We start from the raw sequence: 24929 nt of genomic DNA, 5'->3' as shown, positions 1-24929 counted from the left end.
GGCCGGCTACAAGGATGCGCTGCACAAAACGCATATTGTCGCGGAGCTTAGATGTGAATTGACATTTTTTTGCAAATCAAAATTTGAAGCGTAAGGTATGCTGGTAGCATTTAGCCCTCCTACATCAGCACCACAATTCCTGCTGCAAGTCGTTTCAGATAATTGAATATTTCAGCAAAATCTTTTACATGCTGATAAAGGGAGGTATCTTGGCATAGATGTTCCCAGAGGCTTTCTTTTTTGGGGGAAAAAAAAAAACAGTTGGCCACAGAAAAATGTATGTTTGCGCTAAAATACGCAGCTGTTATTGCCAGTGGTGGGCAAAAAGTTAGGTTCACTCACTAATAATGCGCTAAGCGAGAATCTAGTTCCACTATCGCTAAACTGCTAAAAACATAATAAATTAGCAGAAGCTAATGCTAAACCACTAAACACTTGTAAAATTAGTGGAAGCTAGTGCTAGTTTGCAAAACACATTTTTAAAAAAATTTGCACTAACGTATAAGAAATTAGCAGAAGCTATAGCTAAACTGGCAAACGCATGCAAAAATTAGCAGAAGCTAACTCTAACCATTAAGTTGACTTTCTCTCATCTTCACCTCCATCCAGTTGAAGACTGGTGTGGGACTCACAATCAGCCAAATATTCAGTTTCACTTTTGTTATCTGTTTTTTCTACATATAATAATATGAGGCAAAAGTTGCATGAGTAGGGCAACCATAGTCAAAAACAAACGATGTGGCATACAGTTAATCCAGTTCATGAAAATGGGTAACATTTTATGGCGGTAATTGGATGAAGGCCATCTTACAAAAATGCCCATCCTCCTGAAATTCAAGTGGCTAATAGGATTTATGAAAAACATGCGACCTGAGAGGTAACCATGCAAATCTTTATGCTTGTATCCACAATTGAAATATTTTTATAGTAATATGCTGCACTATATCTCTCTACCTGCTTTGCACACCTGGAAACTGAAGGTCTGGACTTTGACAAGGTCGTTCTAAAATATCACTAAGCTTTAGTCTGATCCATTCCAATAAAATCGCTCTGTTTGATTTTGTTGTCCTTCTGGAAGACGGACAACTACCTGATAGTCAAATACGTTGCAATCTCCGACAGGTTCTCTATCAGGATTGCCTTAGATTTAGCTCAGCTCATTTTTCCTCCTAGTCCAGGGGTGGGCACTCCTGGTCCTGGAGGGCCGGTGTCCTGCAACTCTTGGATCTCTCCCTGGTCCAACACACCTGAATCCAATAGTTGGATCACCTCCCAAGTGCATTCAGGTCCTCCAGAGTCCTGCTAATGACCTCATTATTTGACTCAGGTGAAGTAGAGATACATCTAAAAGTTGCAGGACACCACCCCTGTCCTAGTCTGTCCAGTTTCTCGGCCACTGCTAGAGAAAGACATCTGCACAGTGTGATGCTGCTGCTGCCACCACGTGTTTAGCGTTTGTGCAGTTCGTGATCAAAAACTGCACAAACTTTTTCATTTAAGTCATTTTTCTTCCATTGTGTTGGTTTAATTGCATAAAATCCATACAAAATGCATTTAATTTTGAGGTGGAAACATGGCAAAAATGTGAAGTTCTAGGGGTAAGCCTTTGGGAGTCCAAAGTAGCATACAATAATAAAAGCAAACGTCGACGGTGAGATGGAAAAACTTATCTTTTAGACTTATTTGTGCTCACACAGTCATGCTTTTTCTGAGTGAACAGCCTTTGAGGGTGCAACAGACGCCTTTAATGTCTACATCATTATCTGGGATAATGAGTTTTGGCTGGAGCAGCTGGAGAGCACACTGACAAGTTTCAGTCATTAGACTAATTTATGTTTTAAGAGGGTGAAACAGCAGAGGTTTTAGTTCTGCTCATGGCTCCCTTATATCTCTCAATTAGGACATAACATGGTTTGTGAAAGAAATGGGACTTTGCTTGGCACACACTGCGCCCTGCAAAAGTATTCATGCTCCATGAACTTTTGTCACCTCACCACTACAAACCTCCATGTTTTCTATTGCAAGTTTACAAGCTATGCCAACACAAAGTAGCAGATTACTGTGAAATGAAAGTAAAGAGGTACATGCTTTTTATTTATTTATTTTTTTCAATGGACATCTGAAGGATGTGATGTGCTTTTGTGTTCTGCCCCCTTTACTCTGTGGCCCCTTAAAAAGGTCCATAGTTAAAGTTTAAGACTTGACCTTCACCTGGTAACTGTTGCGATGGTGTAATCATTTCCAGATCTAAATTGCATTGAAAATCTTTGGCAAAACTTGAAAATGAATGTTGATTTTATCAAGTCTTGGCTTTTTGAAGATTAGAAGACAGAAGATTGAAAATTTAGAAAGTGGTCAGTTTCTAAATGTGCAAAACATAAAAGACTTGCAGCTGTAATTGTAGCAAAAGATGATCCTATAAGCTTCTGAGTCCAGAGGCATCAATACTAATATGTGGCTTTTTTTTTCAGATTTGTTTTTTAAACTGTTAAAAACCATTTATCATTTTCTATCCACTTCGAATTCGTCCTCAAGCTTTTCTCGGTCCATCAAATAATTTGAACTTTGCTGATGTAACTTGCAAAATTTGGAAAAAGTTCTAGGGGTATTATTAATACGTAGAAAAGTCACTGCAAGTACTTCATATCACAGATGAATCAACTACTTAGATGGTTGATTTATCTAAATAGTTTTGATCAGTTTCAAATGGTAAAGTTAACACTTGATCAGCACTTTTCAGTTGTCACTGAATATATTTAAAGGGGCAGTATTATGTATTTTCTAGGCACATAGTGCCTTTTTATATTACAATCTAGTAACTATGATACCTTCAGTTACAAAACTTCAATATACATCAAATATAATGAGAAATTTTACGTCCTGATTTAATGCCCTGCAATTGGGCATCTGTTTCTTTAAAAACTCCAGCTCTTTCTGAAACCTTCAGGAAGTCATCACAACATGGCTGCTCTAGTAACTCTTTAGCAGCATCTTTACCAGTGATTCACTGAGAAGTAGCTCTTATTATGAGCTCAGTAGATGTGGCAAACTTTGAAACCGCAGCTACAAGGAGGAGCTACATCTTGAAGGCGGGGCTAGGTCCCCTCCAGGTGTTTTACACAGCTGAATGGTGTTGTAAAGCTTGAACAAAATAACAATAACAAAATAACAATTTTACATAATACTGCCCCTTTAATTCCACAGTGCGATGCACTCCGCTTCCACCAAAATTCCCCTTAACAGGCATATGAAGGTCATTTTCCGTTGCATCTGTTAAAGAGCCAGGGATGAACTATACCTTTTAGAAGAGGGGTAGAGCTCCACAGAAATGACTTCCAGCCCATTCCAAGCTGCCACACTGACAGCATAAAAGAGACACTGCCAACAGATTACTGCTCCTTGACTGAAGCTCAAGAGCAGCAGGAAAGTACAGGCTGACGACGCCAGCATAGAACCGCCTGGGAAAAGAAAGGAGACAAATAATCATTGGGCTAATTGCTGCAAAATTCGACTTTTGTTCTGTTTCTTTAACCAATTTGCAGCCTTGGACACCATTGTATCGTCAATAAACACCCAGATGCAGACACTAAAGAGGACTGTTAATGATCATCTGCTCTGATGTTTTGCTAAACATGTCACCTATTATTCGGATCCTTCCTATCTTGTCCATGAAAAGTGCCGAGATGATGTTGCCAGGCAGCACAGCCAAGCTTCCCAGGAAGCTGACCAGATAGATTACTATGTCGTTCTCCTCCTGGAAGTTTAGATGACAGCCTTTCTTTGGATGGAGGAAGGTGGTGTTTTCCATTTGACAGTTTTTGAACTTTTCCTGCCACAGGTCTGGACAGAAAACACATGGCGTTTGACACGAGACAAAAAAAAACAAGGAAAGTATTACTTTGATTAAAGATAATGCTACCTGTGTTGTAGAAGACTGTGTTTTTGATCGTGCAGTTCTCGAAGAATGTGTTGGTCGACTTGACGTCCTCAAAGTAGCAGTTCTCAAAGAGCGAATCCTCAAACTTGACGGATTTAATCTCGATGTTTGCAAATCTTAAAAAAATAAAACCAGAAAGACAGAAATCGCAAAAAGCTGAACCTTAACTTTCTGGATTTCTGGGTTTATGTATAACAGCAATAAACGTACTTGTCATGGATGTACTCTCCCTCACGGTGGACTTGGTTGACGAGGGAAAAATTAAAGTGGAATCGCTCCACGCGTTCCCGATGAAACACTTTTACCTTTGACTCATACTCCTCGTACTGCATGTACTTTATCATGTCAGGGAACCACACTCCCAGTCCGTGGTAGCTGTCACACACAGAAAAGAAATGTCACACCTAAGTACCTATGTCATTCATGTACCTGAACTGAAAATCTCAGAAAGGTATGAACCTGTTATTGGTATCTGGCTTACCAGTGATTTTTCAGTTTAAACCAACAATGTAAATATTTAAATAAAAAATTAAGGTTAAATTTTTGAAAGTATTCCTCTTGTCAGACTTTGAAGAGTAAAGAAGAAAAATCACTGATTCTTCATTTTTATTTTCTATTTTTGTGTTGACACCATGAAGGTGACCGTGTGATGCGAATCTCAAACTGGTCCATGTCGTCTCCTAAGTTGTTATTCTACCTGAAAGCCATGCAGAACCACACAATGACCAGGAAAAGGCCCTGCAGCCTGAGCTCTGGAGCAGATAAAGACATCACATTGGCCGTCACCTTCAGGAAAGACACAGAACATTAAACCAGTCATTCAGTCATGGTTTTCATACAAGCAACGTTGTGTCAAGATAAAAGCAACCGAAAGCAAAGCAAAAGTTTCTGTTTTGACCTTTTCACATCTATTGAATTGTAAAACAGAGAGGTTTTGAAACCTGCTGCAGCATGGTCATTTTTCGAACTGTCCAGCGCTGAAAGGCGGTTCCAGTGTCACTCTGGATCTCTATGAATTCATCTTCCTGGGTTTGCGGAGTTTTAATATGCGTCACCTGCAATAAAGAGACACAGAATGCATTTTGATTTCTCTCAATGATTGCTTTCGTTCTTAGACCTCCGACTGGGAGAATAAGTCTGGAAGGATTAGGGTTGTTCCATCAGACCGTCAACTCCTGAAACAACACACGACAAAAAAACAACAAACTTTTAAAAGTGTATGTGGGGTCAGTGCCACCCACTGGACCCACACAGAGTCCAGTGGGTGGCACTTGTAAGGATCGAGACTGATACTGTTCTTTCTTACGACGGGGGGGGGGGGAGGCTGTCAGTCTACACCTTTCCACCAAAGAATGAGGCGTTTGATGTAACCGTCTTCTTCTTTCGTTATCCTTTTAAATTAGTGGTGAAATGTGTTTGGCCAGCCATGTGTGTTGGTGTGAACGAAGGCTTACGGTGAAGACTCGCTCCGGCTCCCCCTTGGCCTTCCAGTTGGTGTCATGAACCTGTCGCAAGATCATCCATGCCTCATCGTGCCTGGCATTCTGGAATCCACAAACATAGACTGTAAAATGCCTCTTTAGGTTTTAAGGTCGCTGATAGAAACCACAAATTGTGTAGTAAATGTGTGGTTTAAATTCTAAACACAGTCTACAAAGCATAATGTGGCTGCATGCTGATGACTCGTCTGTGCAAGATGTGGATGCTTTACATACACCGCTAACCCCAAAGCTATTAAAAACCCAGGCAAACAGACATAGGTTTAAAGCAATCTTTTAGTTTTAGCATAATGTTCTCTTTTGGGGGTAGGGGACTGGAAGTGATGTTAATGTTTTGGAGTGACCCAGATAAAAGTACCGACCTGAATCTGTGAAGTAAAATTAGAAATTAAGGTAAAAGCAAGGAGGCCTCCCAATCTTAAATATTTGCTGTCAACAAAAATAAATCATCAAAAAGCCAGTGGAAATATGCAAATAGTTGGTGAATGTAAGGCTCATATAAACAGTCGCAGGCTATAAAACGTTAAAATAGGTAAAAAAAAAAAAACCTGTTCAGAATAATTTGCAAAATACATTTCAATTCAGACACCCAATTTATACCAAAACAATGTGTGTGGAAAATAAGTCTGACCGTTTTATACATATTGTTGTAATATCTTAGAGTGTCAGGAGAGGGCGCCTCATTAAAAGGGTAAGGGACGAAATGCCAGAATAAACACCGCAGCCAAGCGATGCAGCAGCTTCCGACATCTGCCTCTTCCTCTGCTTCTATAATTCAGGTTGGTTTCAGACTTTTTACCCTCTTGGCCGTAAAACAATATTGTCGAATAGATAAAACTTTGTAATGTGTTGTAACTATGGCGGACACTTTGGAGAAAGATATTATGGGATATTGCCGTGTTGATACAGATACGGTAATATGCTAACATGCTAAGTTAGCGGAAGCTACAAGTATGCTTGCGTTGCAGTAGTTAGACCTGGTCACATCCTAAATTTGTCAGGATATAGATATGTAAAATTAAAATGGTACGTATATTGGTTTGTGCATATTATAATATTATTAGGTTTTGGGTATACTATAACATAATTAAATATTGTACAACAATTAATTAAGTCAAATATTGCAATTTTGGATTTGTTACAAGCTCACAGTAACACCAGATGTATTTGCTGGGTTTATTCAATATTGGGTGCTTTGGGCCCACGGCTTGAAATAGATGTGAAACTATTGATTAAAGCAGATGTTGGTTGTTTTATATCTTATGACAGAACAAACCCTGCAGCCAAGTGATTGTTAAGAAAAATGATTATTTTTAATGCTTTAAACAGCTAATTTTATGTCATGTGTAAAAGGTATCTTGAACATTCTATGTTGTATGAATTTATTTGTTTTAAACAGATATTGTGTGAAGAATTTACAGTTAAATTACCCAGCAGGGTAAATGTCAAAGGTCAGGAACTAGATGCAGATCAAAGGAGATCTTTTAGTATTGTTATCAGGGCTCAGGAAGCCACGAAATTAGCATCTATTGCAGGGCAGAAGCCGATTGGGTTCACAGAACATCAAAGGTTTTTTAGAACCACATCTGGCAGGGTTTAAACTAAAATGTAACATAGAATGTTGAGATCACTAACAGTTTTCTAAGTATTAATAGCAAGTTTTTAACCAAAGTGCATTATCTAAGTTTAGAAGGGTGAATGCTGAATGTATTTGAAAATTGTACTGTCTATGATAATATCTGAACCAAATGGAAATTGTTTCAATGAAAATGTGTTGTTTAGTATTAGAAAACTGTTCAGGATTTTATGTGATAAAGCAAGGACTTAAATCTTTGGAAAATGCTGAATGCAGTAGACCAGAATTAGGTTTGTGAAGATAATCTTTCCTTAAACTAAATTACTTGATTTGGCCGGGAGGCACTCCGAATTTCACAGGTATCTGTTAGAGCCAGAAGACTAGGATGCAGCTGCTTGCTCCATTGTTCTTCTAGAGACCAAATGGCCTTTGATCTCTGGCGTGAAATTAAGGGAAGGTCTAAGTTCCTCTGAGTGTCCAGGGGAGCTCCTGGTTGGTCGAACCAGGGTGCATGTAATGAATACATTAACAAGGAGAGAAACGCCTCCACTATAAAAAGATTGAACACGATAATAATAATTTAGATCGCTGTTATTTCTTGCCGTTTTGGCATTCAGCCTTCTCCAAAGACATGTCTTTGCTTTTTCTTTCTCTGTCTCTGTCTTTGTTTAATTCTTTTGTCTCAGGTAATGAATGTATGTCTCTGTAACTCTGCAGTTTTCTTGTTAACTCATACGTTGCTTGTTGTGAGATTAAACGCTGTAACTCTGTGACGTCATCACGCATGTTGCTCCTGATTGGCACACGCTGCTTGCTGGAAGAACCCGGGAAATAGGAAGAAATAGAGAGCCAAGCTTTTTCCAAATTAAGCTAACTTAGTACGATTTCTTTCTTTAACATGATGCAGCAGCTTTCTACATCTGCCTCTTTACTGCTATTATTCAGGGTTATTGTTCCAAACCCAACTCCAGCTGGAGAGGGACAAAACCAGCAATTAGAAGAATGGCTTGTTTGGTGTAATGCTAACAAAGAATTGTGTGTTGATCATTCAAAAGAGTATAAATGATCTGATCTCTGAGCCGATTAATTATCCATTTTGCCATGTGACATGGTGCTCCATCACAGTGGGGAAAAAAAGGCACTATTCATCACCAAATTGCTCAAGCATTATTGTGCAGTGTTGCTCCTGGAGGAAGTTTTGAGCCCATTCTTTATTCACGGCAGTGTTTGTTGGCAAAATTATGAGCCCACCCCCATGGAAAACAGCCAACCCTATAGATAAATGGTCTCAGGAGACCTTAGTTCTTGATAAGTATTCACCTTTTTGTCTAAGGAATCTCCTTGTTTTGATATTCCCAAGCAGTTTAAAAAGGTTTTAATCAAAGAAATTGGTGTTATCCCACTCCTCTGTAGTCCAGGCCTGGTACTTCTTGCAGAACACAAATCTATCCTTGATGTTTTTGACAGAGTTGCCTCTAGAGAATTGCTTAGGAGACAGTCCTCGAACTTGCTCTGCTTTCTTGGGCGCCCTAGATATTTAGATTCTCCTTTAAGTTATAGATAATGCTTAATTCAGGTGCAATTTTGCTTGCAGGAATATCCGTGAGGATTCCTTGACACAAGGTGATTATGATAGCACTCACTTCCTCTTAGTAACCATGGTTGAAGAATAATTTCACTCTACCTTGTCCTCGTTAACACTTTCCCCGAAGATTGTAATTACGTGAAAAGTTGTTTTCGGTGTCGGGGCTAAAATTTATAACAGGTTTCAAAGGTTTTATACATGGATGGCCTTGGGCACTGGTAGACTCAATCAATGGTATATTTTTATTTATAAGGCCATACTGGGACTTCTTCCTTCGTATGTGTTGACCTACATAAATAAAAAGGCCACTGTATGATATTCTCTTCATTTTTTCTCTCAGTGCCTAAAGCCCAACTTGAAGTTGGAAAGAAATTTTTTCAGTTTTCTGCTCCATCTTCTTGGAATCAGTTTCAGAAGTAGGCTACATGAACCTAAAGGGGCTGTTGTTAATGTTTCAACGGATGTCCTTACTGATTTTGAGAAGGAATCAGCTGTCGGTAAATGTTTTAACCGAGGAATCTTTTAACTAATTTATTTATAACGGTGTAAACTTTTTCTGCTTTGCTGTAAATGATCTGTAAACTCCCAGTTTTGGCCAGGATTCTCTTGGAAAAGCGATTTGTAATTCCAATGGGACGTTCCTTGCAAAACAAGTTTTAATAATAATGCAAAGAAGACTGTGTGATGAATTATTTTGCATCAATATTCATTACCTTTTTTTGATTTTTTTATCTGACTGCTCTTTTAGAAAAACTAGACCCTAATTGCCACCATAAAACCAAAAGCTGCAGTGACTGCAAATAATTTCATTCATTTCATTCTTTACAGTCTCCCATTCTTAGGGTTTCATTCTTTACAGTCACTGCAGTTGCTAAAAGTGTAAAAGCTTTTAGCAACGACTGTTCATTTCTGAGATCATATTCTTTCTGTCATCTGGCCCTGGGATCTGACCTCCAGCAGGAAACGTGGACTCTCGGGCATGAACACGACTCCGATGAGTGCAGCCAGCGCCGGGAAGAGGCACACAAACATAAACAGTCTCCAGCTGTGTATCTGAAACTGGGTTCCAATGGCGAAGCCCCAGCCTGAAAAAAACAAATAAACAAAGTTACAGCAAGTTAAAATTTCAAAAAGATATCAAACCCCGATCAGACAAAATCTGCTAGGATTGTTGTTCAGGTAGGAGGGCAGTGTTAGCTTGTGGAGTTAGAGAACAGCCTTGAAGGAGCCTCATCATTCTTAATAGTCGGCCATTTTGACCTGAGCAAACTTAACTGAACTTCTCCCACTGGATGAAATAAATACTAACCTAATGGAACTGGGTTATGATAATTACTGTCTGCAAAGTATATAAATGATTTGAGTCCACACTACATAATGGTTTTATCTCTGTTAGCTAGAAAACTAGTGAAGGAGCCACATAATTCCTAACAGTCAGCCATTTTGACCTGAGCAGACTTCACTGAACGTAGAGGAACTGTCTTATAATATTCTTACTGTCTGCACAGTATGTTAATGACTTTAATTTAACACTAGTGAACCTTTTTTTTTCGTTAGCTGCAAAATTGTTTGCGCTAGCTAGCTATAGCTAGGTTTGACACATTCTTTGACCATATCATTGGTTATAAGCTAAATGTAGGCCAAACTATATATATATATATATATATATATATATATATATATATATATATATATATATATATACACACACATCCTGCTGGTTTTCTTATAGTTTCGACATTATTTGGTTCAGCTGTGCTAAACTATTTCATTTTGGAGCTGTACAGAGGTGTACAACAAAATCAGGGATTCTACACAGTATGGATAGGTACAGAAAAAGAAAATAGATAATAAAAAAATGTTTGAGGCTTTATTTCTTGCCTCATTTTTTCAGAAGCAGTGTATTTCTTTTGTTCCTTCCTTCCTGAAACAACCACTATTTATCAAATCACTGCTCAAAAAACTCCTCCATACGGGTCGTATTTTTAGAGTCAACATTAAGCTCCTGTATTTCAGTCATGGAGACTGGAAGGCACATTCGCTGTGAAGTCTATTTTGGTTCAACGTTCTTGTGCCTTTTTCAGCTACTCCACATCTTAATTTGTGTGTCAACAAAGTGCGAACGTGTTTATTTATGGGAGCCTTGACAATGTTACCATAGTGAGGGATGATTCCCCAGGCGGTGAAGGAGGCGTACAGGCCTCCCAGCATCCAGAACATGCAGAGCCAACTCAAATGTTCTCCACGCTTATCCATCTGCAGGAACTCGGTGAAGTAGGTGTACACGATCGGGATGGATCCCCCAATTCTGTGCAGGAAAGATATTTTCCTCTTCAAACCATGGTACCAAGTTACACGTTGTCAATTATGGCTTGTATTTACTCACAGATTTAGGTTTTGTTTAAAGAGACATGTAGGCAATTCTCTACATTAATGTTGGTTCACAAACTGCCTTTTTTGTTTTACAATTTAAAGAAGTAGTAAGAGGAATAAAATAAGTAAATGCTCATTTACTTATGAATTATTATTCAATTCCAGCTGTAACCCCCCCCCCTCCCCCAAATCCAACATTGTCACTAATTCTGTCATTTATATAGCACCAATTCACAGTACATGCTTCTCAAGCTACTTTGCACAAAAAGTGAAATCAAAAGTCATACAGACCTGATTTCAAGTCAATTACATACATTCTAAATTGATTCTTATTATCAAACAATGTTGTCAAGTTCAGTTTTTTTTGTTTTATCCAAATTGGGTAAAAAAAAAAAGTCCAATCACTCATGTAATACCAGTGCAGAAGAACTCAGGTTTTAATGTATGAAAGAGTACAACAGTGTATTTCTCTAATCAGTCCAGATTAGAACTATAACAACTATAACTAATACGGATTAGAACTGTTACAGTTTGAATCTAAAAGCATATCACTCTATTTCAGTCCTATTACCTTTAATGTGATGTTTGCATAATTTCTCTAACCCTTTTTTCTTTAGTTCTCAGCAGTTTAAACTTCGTAAAAAAAATTTTCAGATTATGCACTCGCAGCCGAGAAAGAGTCGCATGAGTAGGTCAAACATTTGTAGAGAACCGGCGCATTTATTTGAAACTCTTCTTCCGCAGCTAGCATAGCAAGCAGATTTGAGAAATGCAGAGTTTTTATTGCACAATAAAGGCTTTACAGGCAGCAGCAGGAAATGAGCACTGAAACTGAAATCAAAAGCCAATGAAGAACTGTCACCCCTTATCTTAATGTGCACAGCAAAGAACTTCTCTGTTGGGGTAAATAAACAAGAGATCTCCTTGGGTGTAGCTTGCAGCTAGAATCTCTTTGAGGTGACATCAACAGTAGGGGGACATGGTGTGCGCCAGCATGCAACAGCATTAGAGGCTTCTTGTAACGACATGCTCTGCTACAAGAAAAGCTGAGAGTGTCTTCACAACATTGTGGTGCTGTGATCATTTGTCTGGGGAAAGGCTAAATAAGGAATAAAGTCAAAATTGATGATGAAGGCATATCGAAGAAATGTTTTTAATCTCCTCACTGGTTAAAGGAGCAGTGTTGTGTAAAATCAACTTTTTTTTCAGAATGCCCGGTTGGACCTAGCTCCGTCTTCAAGGTGCAAAGCTAATTTTTGGAGCTGTAGTTATCAAATTTACTCCTACCCTACAATTCACCCATTCAGCTCCTTCAGACTAGCCAACAGCAATTAGCAAACATCTGGTGGAAACGTGGATCTGCTGAGTTCTTTATGCGAGGTACTTCTCAGAGCATGCTGGTGAAAAACGTTAAAAGGTTAGCAGAGAACCCATGTTGTGATGAATTGCTGAAGGCAGAGCTTCAGAGAGGGCAGCGGCTTCTTAAAGAGGCAGAGGCCCAATTTCAAGGTGTTAAATTACAAAGTTAAATTTCTTTTAAGTCATGTTTGATACATGTAGCAATATAATTACTGAAGGTAATAGTTACTTGATTGTGCTGTAAAAATGACACTCGGTTTCTGGAAATAGATAAATCTGCCTCTTCAAGATGTGCAAAAAGTCTCAGATTAAATGAATCTGCTTATGCAGAAAAAAATCCAACATTTAATTTGAAGAGATGACTTAGTCTGGAAAAGATTGGCACGCTAGTGGACATCTAGTCTCCAAAAGAAACATCAGTTTCTACAGGTCGATGGGTTGTTTGATGATTGTGATGTTGGAAAAAGAGCAATGTCTGTCCCACCATCACAAACGTCATCATGTGTTTTTTGCCACGCTCTGTGGGAGGATTGGACTGTGCAGTGGCCAGTTGTGGGCCATTTACCAAACACTGGGAACCTTGTTAGGCAAGGGCATCATTAACTGTTTGAATTTTTGAAAATTTTTAGTGTACATCTGATGGAAACGGAATCAAATTTATCAGAGAACGATTTGATCGGTCAAAAAAATCAGCCTCCTTCACTTGCCATCTCAGTCATACGCCTAAGTCCAAATCTCCCATACATCCAAAACATTCCACGTTTTCTTAAATGGAAAATGCAAATATTGTTTGTACAGTTATGGCTTAATAATTGCTCTGACTGTTGTTCTTTCAGCAAATGGCATTTTTTGAGTCTGTGCACTCCATCTTAACAATCGATTACGAAATTAGGTCCTAGTTATTTTCATCACGATTAATCTGATTAATCGTTTTATCTCTAAATTTAATAGAAAACCTGAAGAAAAGAGGGGATGGGAGAGGACTCTGAATCTCAGAGATCCACTCCTGTAAAAGAGTTGTGCCTTTCCTTTCATACTTTGTAAAAAAAAACAACAAAAATAGCTTCTAATGGATGTTTTTGATGTTACATAGCTTCTTAAAATGTCGCGCATCTTATTTTCAAAGGTGTTTCCTTTGAGCAGATTATTCACAGTAAAGGTCAGTTATTATAAAAACCCAGTCATGCTGTGCTGCGAAGAGAAATGTGTATTTGGAAAAAACAAACAAAACAAAAGTAAGGCGTCTCACCCAAAGCCGGAGCAGAACCTCAGGAAGAGGAAGAAGCCGTATCCCTGAGCGAAGCAGGACAGGAAGGAGAAGACCAGGTCGATGGTCAGAACGTAGATGAGACACTTCCTCCTCCCCATCTTGTCACACAGACCGCCCCACACCAAGGCACCCACCATCATGGACACATACACAAGCAGGCCTGCAGGATGCACACAGAGACCCACATTACTAAAGCAGCCTTGTCCAAAGAACCATTTTGGGCAGACCTGGATTGCAATCCCATAATGGTTCAAGTCTGGGTTGTCAGCTCAGGCAGTTTGATGTTGATACACCTTTAAAAGCAACGTTACTGTAACAAGTGATGCCTCATCTTTCAAATAAAGCTACAGACAATTAAACATCTTCCTATGGAAAACGTAAGGTGCAACTCACAGATTCATTTAGGACTTTGCTTTGAATTTAATTTATTTTAATAGTTAAAAGCGATAACAAACATCCAGAGATTTTTAATAATATGCAGATGCAGGCGTGATCGTTTAATACACTTGGCAAAACAAAGCCAGAGAGAGCTGTACCCTGTTCTTGCTGCTGAAAAGACAAATCTAGAAGAAGATAAATAAAAGGACATGTTTTTGTTTGTTTGTTTTTTAATCTGGGAAAACTTGCAAGACCCGTTTTAAGTTTTAAATCTACGTTGATTTCTCTTGTCTACAGAAATCTGATTGCTTTCCTTGTTTGATTAAAATATTCAATAAATCAATCAAGTTCATTTGTATGGCACATTTCAGCAACAAAGCAGTTTAAAGTGCTTTAGGTCTTAAAAATACAAAACTAAAAAATGATAAAAACAACAGTTAAGAACACTTAAGAAGCCAGGGACAAACATTACATTTTTGTCACTGGCCACATGAATAGCTTTTTATTTATGTGGCCCTAGTGGAAAGAAAAAAGACAAAATAACTGGCAGTACTGCCATGCCAAAACGTTTGGACACCACTGCACTGAAGTCTCTAAAACAGCAGTTGCACCACTAGGGGGCTCCCTTCACCCTCATATGAACAGAAAGTGCAGAGTAATCAGCAGCTTTCATGCTTTATTTCAGAGTGATGCATGCCTTTTATTCTGAGTCCATTCAGCTCCGGATGTTTCTGTAACATTCATTAAGACATCCAAAGCACACACACTCAAATTGGCGATCGGACGGACAGAAAGGTCCATGTTGTTCAGAGAACCTGCACCCTTTGTACCTATGTGACTAGTGTTGGTCCAACTGTCATTGTACAACACCTAATTGAAATGTAAAGACTTTCTGAGTCGCGGCGTTCTTTAACCTTGCACTGGCGTCCAAAGAACCTGCATTTCTCCTGTCAGAAGCCCATCATGCAAACTAAAAGTTAAGCATCTTTTTATTTTGCTTTTATTCTATATTGTTGTCAATTCTCAATCATCTTCGGTCAACTACTCCTATTGAGGCTTTAGACCTGTACTTCCTGCCTGCCAGTCCTGTGTTTTTACTACACAGTCCTAATTACTGAGGGCGTAAGCGGCTTAGCGGCACGTGGAGCCATAGTGTGCGTCGTGCACCTTCCCCACGGATTACTAAAGCGTGCAGATGCTTCATTCGGCTCCCTGTGCATCCCATTCAGCAAGAGGCCGCACGGGACGTCAAGGCAACAAGAGTCAGAGGCATCGTGTCGCCTGTTAACTTCGGCAATTTGATGCTTTAGATTTCATGTGTCAAACTGAAGGTTCGGGGGCCAAATCTGGGCCGCTATAGCTTTTTATGTATGCAGCCCTACAGACTCCCTGAGAGATGCATAAAGATAGCAGTTTTGTGCTTAAATGTTATTTTATCAATCAAATCAAAGCGATTTTTATCTGTTTAGTGCTAAAATACAGCAATAGCTGTGTTTCCATTGACGTTATAAATGCACAAATTGGAATAACGAGAATACATTAGCTTAATTTGAAAAAATAACATGACTTTCTTGGCTGCATTGAAATTATTGTATTTTCCAAAACTGCAACAGAAACACATTTTTTACATCATAAGAGTCGCGTGTTCAACAACCGGATGATACTACTGGTGGAAGGATGACGGCGTGGCGTTTCTAACTGACATATCACGTGAACAAATGTGTTCACGTGTGAATTTAGTTGCTATTCTTATTTAATGGAAACACCGCAATCGCTAAATTGTTTTTTTTTTGTTTTTTTTTCATCAATAGAATATCGACAAACTTTAGCACAGCCAATCAGACCCTCTTCAAGTCCAAAAATAATAACTTCAATTTTGTTTCTGTTCAGCTGGAGAAAGTTTTGGCACATCCACACATTTACCTGTTCTAAGCATCTGTTCAGCTATTGGATGGGGTCAAAGGTCACCTGGTGACATCGTAATGTTGAGCTGTGTGTCATCTGCATAGTTATGTTAGCTAATATTATTTCTTGTTATAACCTGAGCCAGTGGGAGCATATAAATATTGAATGAGAGGGTCCTAGGATTGAACCTTGGGGTACCCCACATGTGACCTTTGACCTCTTTGATGAGAAGTTTCCAACTGAAACAAAGAAATCCCTGTTCTTTATGTACGATTCAAACCAGTTAAGCACTGGACCGGAGAGTCCGACCCAACTCTCCAGTCGAATCAGTAATATGTCATGGTCAACAGTGAGGTCCAACAGAACCAGCACTGTGGTTCTCCCACAGTCCGTATTTATACGGATGTCATTGACCATATAAGATATTTGATATGACCATATATGATATCAAACAGAGACTTTTACGAGGGCAGCCTCCATTCTGTGGTGAGCACGAAAACCAGACTGGAAGGAGTCAAAGTGGTTGGTTATCTTTAGGAATCTATTTAATTGTTTAACAGTTTGTGACCAATATATAGTGGCACAACCGGCCCTTTGAGAGCATTTATCATGTTGTCCAATATGAAAATGAGTTTACCCAACTTTAGAGTGTGTGTGTATGTGTGTGTATACATGCATGTACAGGTTGAGAGGATGGAACAGTGTCCTTCAGGTGGAGAATCAGGATCTATTCCAGCTGCATTACTTTTGAAACAGTCTCCTTTAATATATTGAAGCTGCCAAATACTTTCAGGGTGAAGGAGAATTCATCGTTTCTCAGCCGCATTAGAAGTGAAAGCGATATAACTCCATCTGGCACATGGAGAAGATGAAATATTGTATCCATGAATAGATACAAATTTAGCTGATAAACCACACGGCTTACAGTGAGTCATGAAAACACTAACCTTGTCAGCAGGACTTAGTCACCCAAGACAGATTAGATATCGCTATAAATTGCTTCATATCAAATCATTCGATCATATTTTTCACGGTTTGAGTAATGGGTTTCCCAGCGATGCTTTCCTGGTTTTGGTTCTTTGTGTGAGCGAGTCAAAGACAAAGGGAACAACTTTGTCAGTTGGTGAAAGTGCTGATTGCACAAAGTGACAAATTAATAAGTCAATTAATTAATGTATCAATTAAGCAGACAAATATTTAGCATTTGGAAGGGAAATGTTCCAAGTACAGATAAGAAATGTTCTGTTTTAGCTTTGACATGTCAGTAATCCAGCTGGCTGATCAAAACTGTTTTCAAATAATTCACAAACGTTCAAGGCTTCTAAAATAAGAAGTGAAAGGAAAACGCATTAGGAAAATGGCACACTTTTAAACGGTTTTTAGAATTTAAAGTCTGAAAAGTGTGACTTGCTCATGCGTTCAGCTTCTTACTTTTCAGAGTCTTTTGAGATCTGACCCTTCCAGCGTTTAACATCTAGAGACTATTCCACTCTTCTTTATAAAATAGTGGAAGCTTAATGATATTGACTGGACATCGATTGTCAAGTCCTTTTACAGAATCTGCATTGGATTTGTGTTTGGGCTTTGACTAGGCCATCTTGACATATGGATATTCTTGAATCTAGATCAAGTATTGCAGCCTTTGCAATCCAAAGAGTCATGTTTGCAGGATGCAAATGTTACATAACCTTTTGAAAGAATGGAGCTCCAAGTAAAAAATAAAAAAACATTTTGTTACAATCAAATTAAGTTTGTCAAACTTTATTTATTTAAGTTTGTCTAAGATGGCAACTTCACGCCTGATAGTCCGGTAGTGTCGGTTTGTTTTGAGACCAAAATTGCAACATTGGTTACATTTCCAGCTGCTGTGGTTCTCTTTCACACTCACACTGTGTCAAACGATCCAAACTAATTGAAAAACATGTTCACCTCCTTGCCTGTGGTGGCGCTGCACCAGGAAGTACTGAAGGAAGTGACACACAAACTTCTGAAGAAGACACTGAGCGCAACGTCCTTCTTCCCAAAATGTAAACAAAAATGGAGTTGCGTCAGATTTGAGTAGCTGTAGAATTTCTTTTTTGTCTGGTTTAAAAGAATTTAAAAAAAACACGAGTCATTTTTCCCTGTGATGTGTGACTCATGTGTTTATTCTGGCTCTGTTGACCCAGAATGCCCTGCTCTATAATTTGCTTCCTGCTTTTGGAGCGGTTTCTAGTCCAGTTGGATCCACGTATGCATTCGACCTGTGCCAGAGTTCACTTCAACCTGAACTGGGATCTGGTGTTTTAGGCGGACCAGTTTTGGGATTCACACCTCCCAAAACGAACCGGACTTTAGATGTCGATCAAAGCAAATTAACAGGTCTGGTGTGAATGCATACGCTTAATATATTTACTGTATAAACTTAATTTGATTACTTGTATCAAATTAACTTTTTTTATCTTTTTTTTTTTTTTTTGTCGGACCTCCTGTTTTCTCTACTTCAGTACAGGAACCTGGACAGCAGGATTTTATAAACGGTATCAAACGAAAAGGGAATGGACACAAATTCCTTGCACGCTTTTCAGACTTTGCATATATTCACTAGCATATATCACTTTCCCATATTCTTCTTCCCACATTTTTTCTCCTCACTTCCATATTTTTAACTTCCCCCTCCTCGTCCCGGTCCAAAATGTCATCCTCACTCTTCAGATAGTTGAAGAAAACCCATAAGGTAAACACACAATCTCTAATAAAACACTTGGCAAACCTTCTTTCATCCCGGACTACAGGTGAAGATTAAACATATTTCCTCTTCCCATTTGTCCGGAGTGCCGAGCATGAGCCTGCATCCGGCAGCACCACTCTGCGGCCCTGCTTCATATTCTAAGCCAGCGTTCATAGCTCTCCTCTTGCCCTGTACAAACAGATGCTGTGATTTCATTTTCGCCGGGGCCTCTCCTCACGCTACGCCGCAGCCTGTCAGAGGCCCGAAGCGTGTCTGACAGCTCTGTGCCGGGACGCTGCGGGGCGCCGGGCATTTCTGACTGCGGCAGCATGCTCCGCGTTAGCCTGGGAACACACGCTGAATACAATCAGCGGCCGCTTCATCATCAGCCTCTCGTCCCGGGAGCCCGTTGTTGAGATGAAATGAGTGATGTGCAATCTGCTACATCGCCTCGCTACACGCCAGGTCCGGGAGATAAAGGTGAGGGGTTTTAATTTGCTGCTCAGCTATCCGAGCAGACAGTGAGGAGCAGATGTTTTCATGGTACGTTTTCCACAAAGCTGCATACAATAAAAAAAAAAAAAAAAAAAAAAAGTAATCATTTTTTTTCTAAGATTGTTTTAAAAGTTGCAACTGAATAGAGAGAAAATAAAGAGGGACGATAAGTAGAACAGATAGCAGTTGTGTGCTTAAATATTACTTTATGAATCAGTCAATGCAGTTTTTATCCGTTTGCTGCTAAATTACACCAATAGTTGTGTTTCAATTGACATGATAGTTGCATAAATTGGAATTATGAAAATAAATTTGCTGCATGGAAGTATGACGATTTTGAAATGAAACTCACGTTTTTCAAAAAACTCTTTGCCCGGGTTGAGGTGGTTTTCCGGCCGTATCGAAACTAAGCGTACTTTGCAAAACTGCGATGGAAACACTTTTTTCGCATCACACAAGTCGTGTTCAACAACTTGACAAAAGACGGAGAAGACAACAGGAAGTGGTAGGATGATGGCGCAGAATGTTTATTTTTAATGACTTATTGCCTAAACAAACTTATTCACATGCCATTTGCATTGAGTCTCATTTTTAATAGAAACACCGCAACATTGCGAAATGTTTGTTTGGACATTAGCGGAATATTGACACATTTGTAATGGAAACGCCATTCACCAGCTCCACTTTTTCTCAACTTTGCGGTAATTCACGTAAAATCAACAACCAATATGTAGTTACGCGTTTATTTTCCACAAAAATTGTCAGAACATTTCACTTAAGTCACTCCCAGGAGGGAGTTACCACTTCTGCTACACCATGGCTCATTGTCTTCTTCAGAAGTTTTTGTGTTGTTTCCTTCTGTATTTCTTGGTGCAGCGCCACCACAGGCGAGGAGGTGAAAATGTAACCAACACAGCGAGTAATAAAGTCACATTTACCATCATGTATAAGCACAATGTATAAGCAAATACTTCTAAATTAGCAACAAATTTGCTAATTTTGTTGCTAATTTAGTTTGGCACCCCTGAGACAGTCTCCTCTAGGTTCTTTTACAGACAGTAACAGTACCACTGCCACGGCTCGGCGAGGCTAATCTGGCTGTACACAATGAAGCATCTGACTACTGCAGGACACCGCAGTAATCATTCTTTAATCCAAGCCTCCTCTCCTTAGTTGGAAGAGCAGCTTGGGGATATTTCAGTCTGATGATCTGCAGCCATCAAAAGCCAAACATCTGTAGGATTTCTTTAAAAAAATGATTATTATTTCCGCTAAGCACAACGCATCATCATTTCACCAACGAGTTCCACGTTCGCCCACAGATGAGCGCAATTACTAAATCTTGCGGATTATCTAAAAACACTGGGTTTTTTTTTTTGTTTTTTTTTTTTTTTAATTCTAGCATTTCACACTCTATTTGTTGCTAAATGTGTTGCTAATTAAAGAATAAACCCGCCAGAATGCCATTGGGGACGTTCTCACTTTAGGTTTTGAAGCAAGATGGAGCCGCCCTGCTTACAGCCCAGGCTTTTTTCACTGATGATCGCTAATGAGGACATTTTGTGAAGGCGGCTGTAAAAACCATAAAGCAAGCAACACGTTACTATTCCCTGAGAGGATAGTAACGTGTCGCCTCAGAAATATATTCTTTGGCATTGTTTAAAAGAAACTTGTATAAAATTTTCTCATCAGCTGTAGAGTTAGCGGGATTTTCTCTAGCATGCAATAGTTCTGGTTGGTTCTTTTTGTTTGTTAATCTTGGGTTGAGGAATTTTTGGTCATACTGTTTTTTTGTTTGTTTTACTGTCGAACAGTTGTCTTGGTGCGCAACTGTGGCGACGAGTTGATTAGTTAGCATCTCAAAACTCTCAAAACTAACCTGAACAACGACCCAAAGGAATTGCTCTCTGCTTTCGAGTCAAATGACCAGAAAGAAGTTTAAAGAGGAGTGGCAGCAGCAAATGAGGTGGATTAGCAGTACTTTCCTACTGTCCTACATGTTACTGAGGAATGTCTTCTCTAGATATTGAGCTGTTAGCCATGAGACTATCATACGACGAGTCTTCAATCAAAGGATTCTTGATATTTATTTCAACACTGACTGCTGCCTTACAGCCTCATGATCCACAGCAGCTTGTTGAAAATACTTGGATGAAATAGTTAATTCCCCTTTGAGCAAAATCAAGTATTTTTGAATGAAATTGAATTCTCTGAGAAATGCAACTATTCCATCTACTATAAGGCTCTGTTGTGGTGGCAAATTCACTTCAACTGATGTTTGTCAAATCCCCATATGTATAAAATAATAAGTTTAGCAAGTTATTTTCTCTGAAAGAAAAAACAAACAAGTGAATACCTACACTTTCTTTTTTAATTTTGTTGCTTTGGTTGCTGATGGTTGCTGATGCAGCTCCTCACCCTTCACTTCACCCAATGCAATTTAGCCCAGAACTCAACAGAGACTTGCTAAATCCAATATCCAATATTAAGAAAAAATATTGAGTAAGAGTGATGCTGTTGACTTGAAAAAAAGCTTTGGAGGCTGTAAATTTTAAAATATTATTGGCCAAACTGGGGCTGCACAGTGGTGCAGTTGGTAGAGCTGTTGCCTTGCAGCAAGAAGGTCCTGGGTTCAATTCCCTGCCCAGGGTCTTTCTTCATGGAGTTTGCATGTTCTCCCTGTGGGTTCTCCCTGGATTCTCTGGCTTCCTCTCACCTGACAATCATGTTTTTGGACATGGACAGTCATGTCCAAAAACATGATTGTCAGGTTAATTGGTCTCTCTAAATTCTCCCTAGGTCTGAGTGTGTGTGTGCATGGTTGTAGGTCCTGTCTGTCTCTGTGTTGCCCTGCGACAGACTGGCGACCTGTCCAGGGTGTGTCTTGCCTGGAACGTTTGCTAGACCCTTGTCCCGACTCCACTAGGTATAAGGGTGTTAGACAATGGATGGATGGATGGCCAAACTAGGTAAATTCAACTTTTCTGAAGATGCAAAATCACACATCAATTAGAGTCAATAAGATTACATTTCACCTTCTCTTCCTTTGTACATAGGTGTTCCCCAAGACTCTGTTCTGGGCCCTTTTTTATTTTCTCTACACAAAAACAGCCTCCCTTCAGTTTGTCCTGACATTCTTGATTGTGCATTGAAATGACAGTTTGGCTGTCGAGATTTCAAATTTCACACTGACGGCCTCTATGCCCCACCACTTTGCTTCTACTCACCCAAGAGTCCTTTGTCTGCGTTGGATATGCACATGTCCTTCTCAGCACTGGGCAAGACGAAGCCCACCACAAAGCCGTCCACGCCGTCCGCCATCAGCGCCAGTCCCAGCACGAAGAAGAGCGTCCACTGGAAGCGGCCGTGGCCGCAGTCCTCCATGATGCTCTCGTACTGCTCCGGCAGGCTCTCCTCCTCCTCCTCCTGCTGCTGCTGGGTGGTCAGACGGGCTTTCCTCTTGGCCTCCAGCCGGGCGGCCCGCCGCGCCTCCTTGATCTCGTCGGGGTGGGGGATCCCCTGATACTCTCCCTCGTACATCTGATCGTCATCATCGGCCCCCTCGGTGGCGTCGCTGGCGGCGTCCTCGTCCTGTTGGGGGTAGTCCGTCTGGTAAGGGTAGCCATCCTGACCTCCTCCACCTTGAGTGTAGGTGTACTGTCCGCCCTCAGTCATCTGCTGGTTCACATTATTGTGGTAGGGGTCATCCATGGTTCCTGCCTGTGCAAACGGGACTCGGTCTTGAAGGGTTTTGTGTGCTGAAGAAGCTCAAGTTCGTCAGCTACAATGGCATAATCTTCCCAAGGAGCCGCGAGTTTGTTTGTTTTTATTTCTCTGGTTTCAGCTGTTTGAAGAGTTTCACTTCTAAGCAGTCACAAACTGTGTTGATCAATTGCTACCTGCTTTCTGGAGCACAGAGCTGCATGCTGAACCTGAAAAACAAACAAACATGGCAACATGTCTGTCAGGTCAACAGCAGAGATGGTAAAGCAGAAGCTTCCCAGTGCAACAAATCACACTCGTATGAGCGTCAGCGTAGATCGAAGAAAAGAGTACATTTCTGCCAAAAAACTCTGAAATGTTGAGATTAATCTCAGCAACGTCCTGGAACAAGCTTGGACATTTCTGATTATGAAATATTGAAAATCTGGGAGGAAACATTTCAGAAATTATCAGGTTAATCTCAGACGTTTTCCAGAAAAAATTTCAAGCTCAGAAAAATTGCAAAATTTCACAGTTTATAAAAGAAAAAAAAAAAAGTTTCTGAGATTAAGTTAATAATTTCTGATTTTTTTTTCTAGCAAATTTCTGAGCGTAATCTAAAAATTTGAGACTTTTGGTGAAAATGTACTACTCCTTTTTATTTATTTATTTATTGCAATGGCTGTAGTGTGCCTTGGTAATATAATCAGACATCACTGCAGCAGCCATTTTCAAAAAATGACTTCAAACTCTGAAGAAATATGAAACATACAATACATTTTCTCTTTTTTAAAATTATTTCTGCCTTCTGCTTGTATTTTAGCCTCATATCCCTCTTTTCTATTTTAAAAAGCATTTCTTTGCTCCTGTGTGAGCTCTTGTTATCATTCTAGGTGAATAGAAAGCATCTTTTCAGCCGGCCAGAGATATACGGAGGAAAGCTGTTTTGTCCTTCTGCACAGGCAGATAATCTCTTCGTCTCTGCGCTCAAATGTACTGACGCCATTTTGATCCGTCACACAGCAGCCGTCGCTGTGACAATGACACATTCAAATCAGTCTGGAACGCAAAGGACGTTGAATACACAGAGTTTTGCCACCATTGAAAATGCAGGAAGGGTGATGTTTGTCAGACACATTCACAGCAAAATTAATGAAAAATCAAGCAGTCGTGAACCTTGTGGACAGTGAAAGGTTAAGCAGTTAGAAACACTGACTCCCTTCTGCTCCAAGTGCACAAGTCAGACGTCTCGCATCCCACTTATCAACATTTCCTTCCTTAAGTTGATGCTTGTTGATGCCTGAGCTCCTGTGAGAGCAATGTTGATTAGAGGTGAGCAGATCGATCCAAAAATATTGATACCATCTTGCTATCGGCATCCAATGGATACTAATGTAATAAGATTGAAACTTTAGTTTCCAATTCCCTTTGGATTTTAATTTTTTTTTTGTATTCTAGTGTTGCAACTTCGACATAAAAACGATTTTTCTTTGATTTGCTCTCAAATTACATTTTTTTTGCATTTAAAAACTTTTTAAAAATTTGTGTTTTTTAAAATTGTTTCTGGTTGTATGTGTATATTGTTAACTTTTTTTTAATTATTATTTTGTAGACATATTTTGTAGACACCTATTAACTTTATCAAAATTCTGTCGTAGGTTTTGACAAAATAATTAAAATGAAAAAAATCACAAAAGGTCAGAGGTCATTCTTAAATAAGTTTCACGATTTGTATCAATATCTGCAATACTTAATATTCACTTGGCTTCGGATCAATACCAAAATATCCAGTATTGCATACCTTGGAATTTGTTTATAAAGTGATTAAGGAGTCATTTTACATCACCACTTCAAAAGTGAAATGAATTTTATTTTATTATTATTATTATTATTATTTTTTTTCCAATACAGAAAGCCAAAACCCTTTTTAACCAAACTGCCTGGCTGACTGTGAAGGCAGCACAGTCAGATCGTTTTGGAGCAGAGTGTTCTTTCTGAACAAGGCCAATCACTTCTAAAGTAAGAAAGAACTTAATATTCATAATGTTAGATGGATTTCTTTGGACATCTGTATGTCAAATAAAAAAACAAAAACATCCAGTCTATTACATTACCAAACATCACTCTTAAAATCACCAAG

The 24929-nt window shown here is 39.3% G+C and overlaps 1 protein-coding gene across 2 annotated transcripts in view; it reads right to left on the bottom strand.

The window, feature by feature from the left end:
* The window catches only part of sv2ba (synaptic vesicle glycoprotein 2Ba), a 45413-nt gene that overhangs the window by 1329 nt on the left and 19155 nt on the right, over positions 1–24929 (bottom strand). For both annotated transcript variants that reach the window (XM_044098616.1, XM_044098623.1), the window contains exons 2-12: positions 22315–23019; positions 13579–13759; positions 10754–10905; positions 9549–9682; positions 5392–5481; positions 4879–4992; positions 4635–4723; positions 4148–4312; positions 3920–4053; positions 3640–3840; positions 3299–3458 (exon numbers count right to left, since the gene is read on the bottom strand). In XM_044098616.1, the coding sequence (XP_043954551.1) occupies positions 3299–3458; positions 3640–3840; positions 3920–4053; positions 4148–4312; positions 4635–4723; positions 4879–4992; positions 5392–5481; positions 9549–9682; positions 10754–10905; positions 13579–13759; positions 22315–22798 (1904 nt within the window). In that variant the 5' untranslated portion in view covers positions 22799–23019. The remainder of the gene's footprint in view (positions 1–3298; positions 3459–3639; positions 3841–3919; positions 4054–4147; positions 4313–4634; positions 4724–4878; positions 4993–5391; positions 5482–9548; positions 9683–10753; positions 10906–13578; positions 13760–22314; positions 23020–24929) is intronic.

This window comes from Gambusia affinis, linkage group LG02 (genome assembly GCF_019740435.1).
Source record: "Gambusia affinis linkage group LG02, SWU_Gaff_1.0, whole genome shotgun sequence".
NCBI classification, from domain to species: domain Eukaryota; kingdom Metazoa; phylum Chordata; class Actinopteri; order Cyprinodontiformes; family Poeciliidae; genus Gambusia; species Gambusia affinis.
This window is presented reverse-complemented; position numbering and strand designations above follow the sequence as displayed.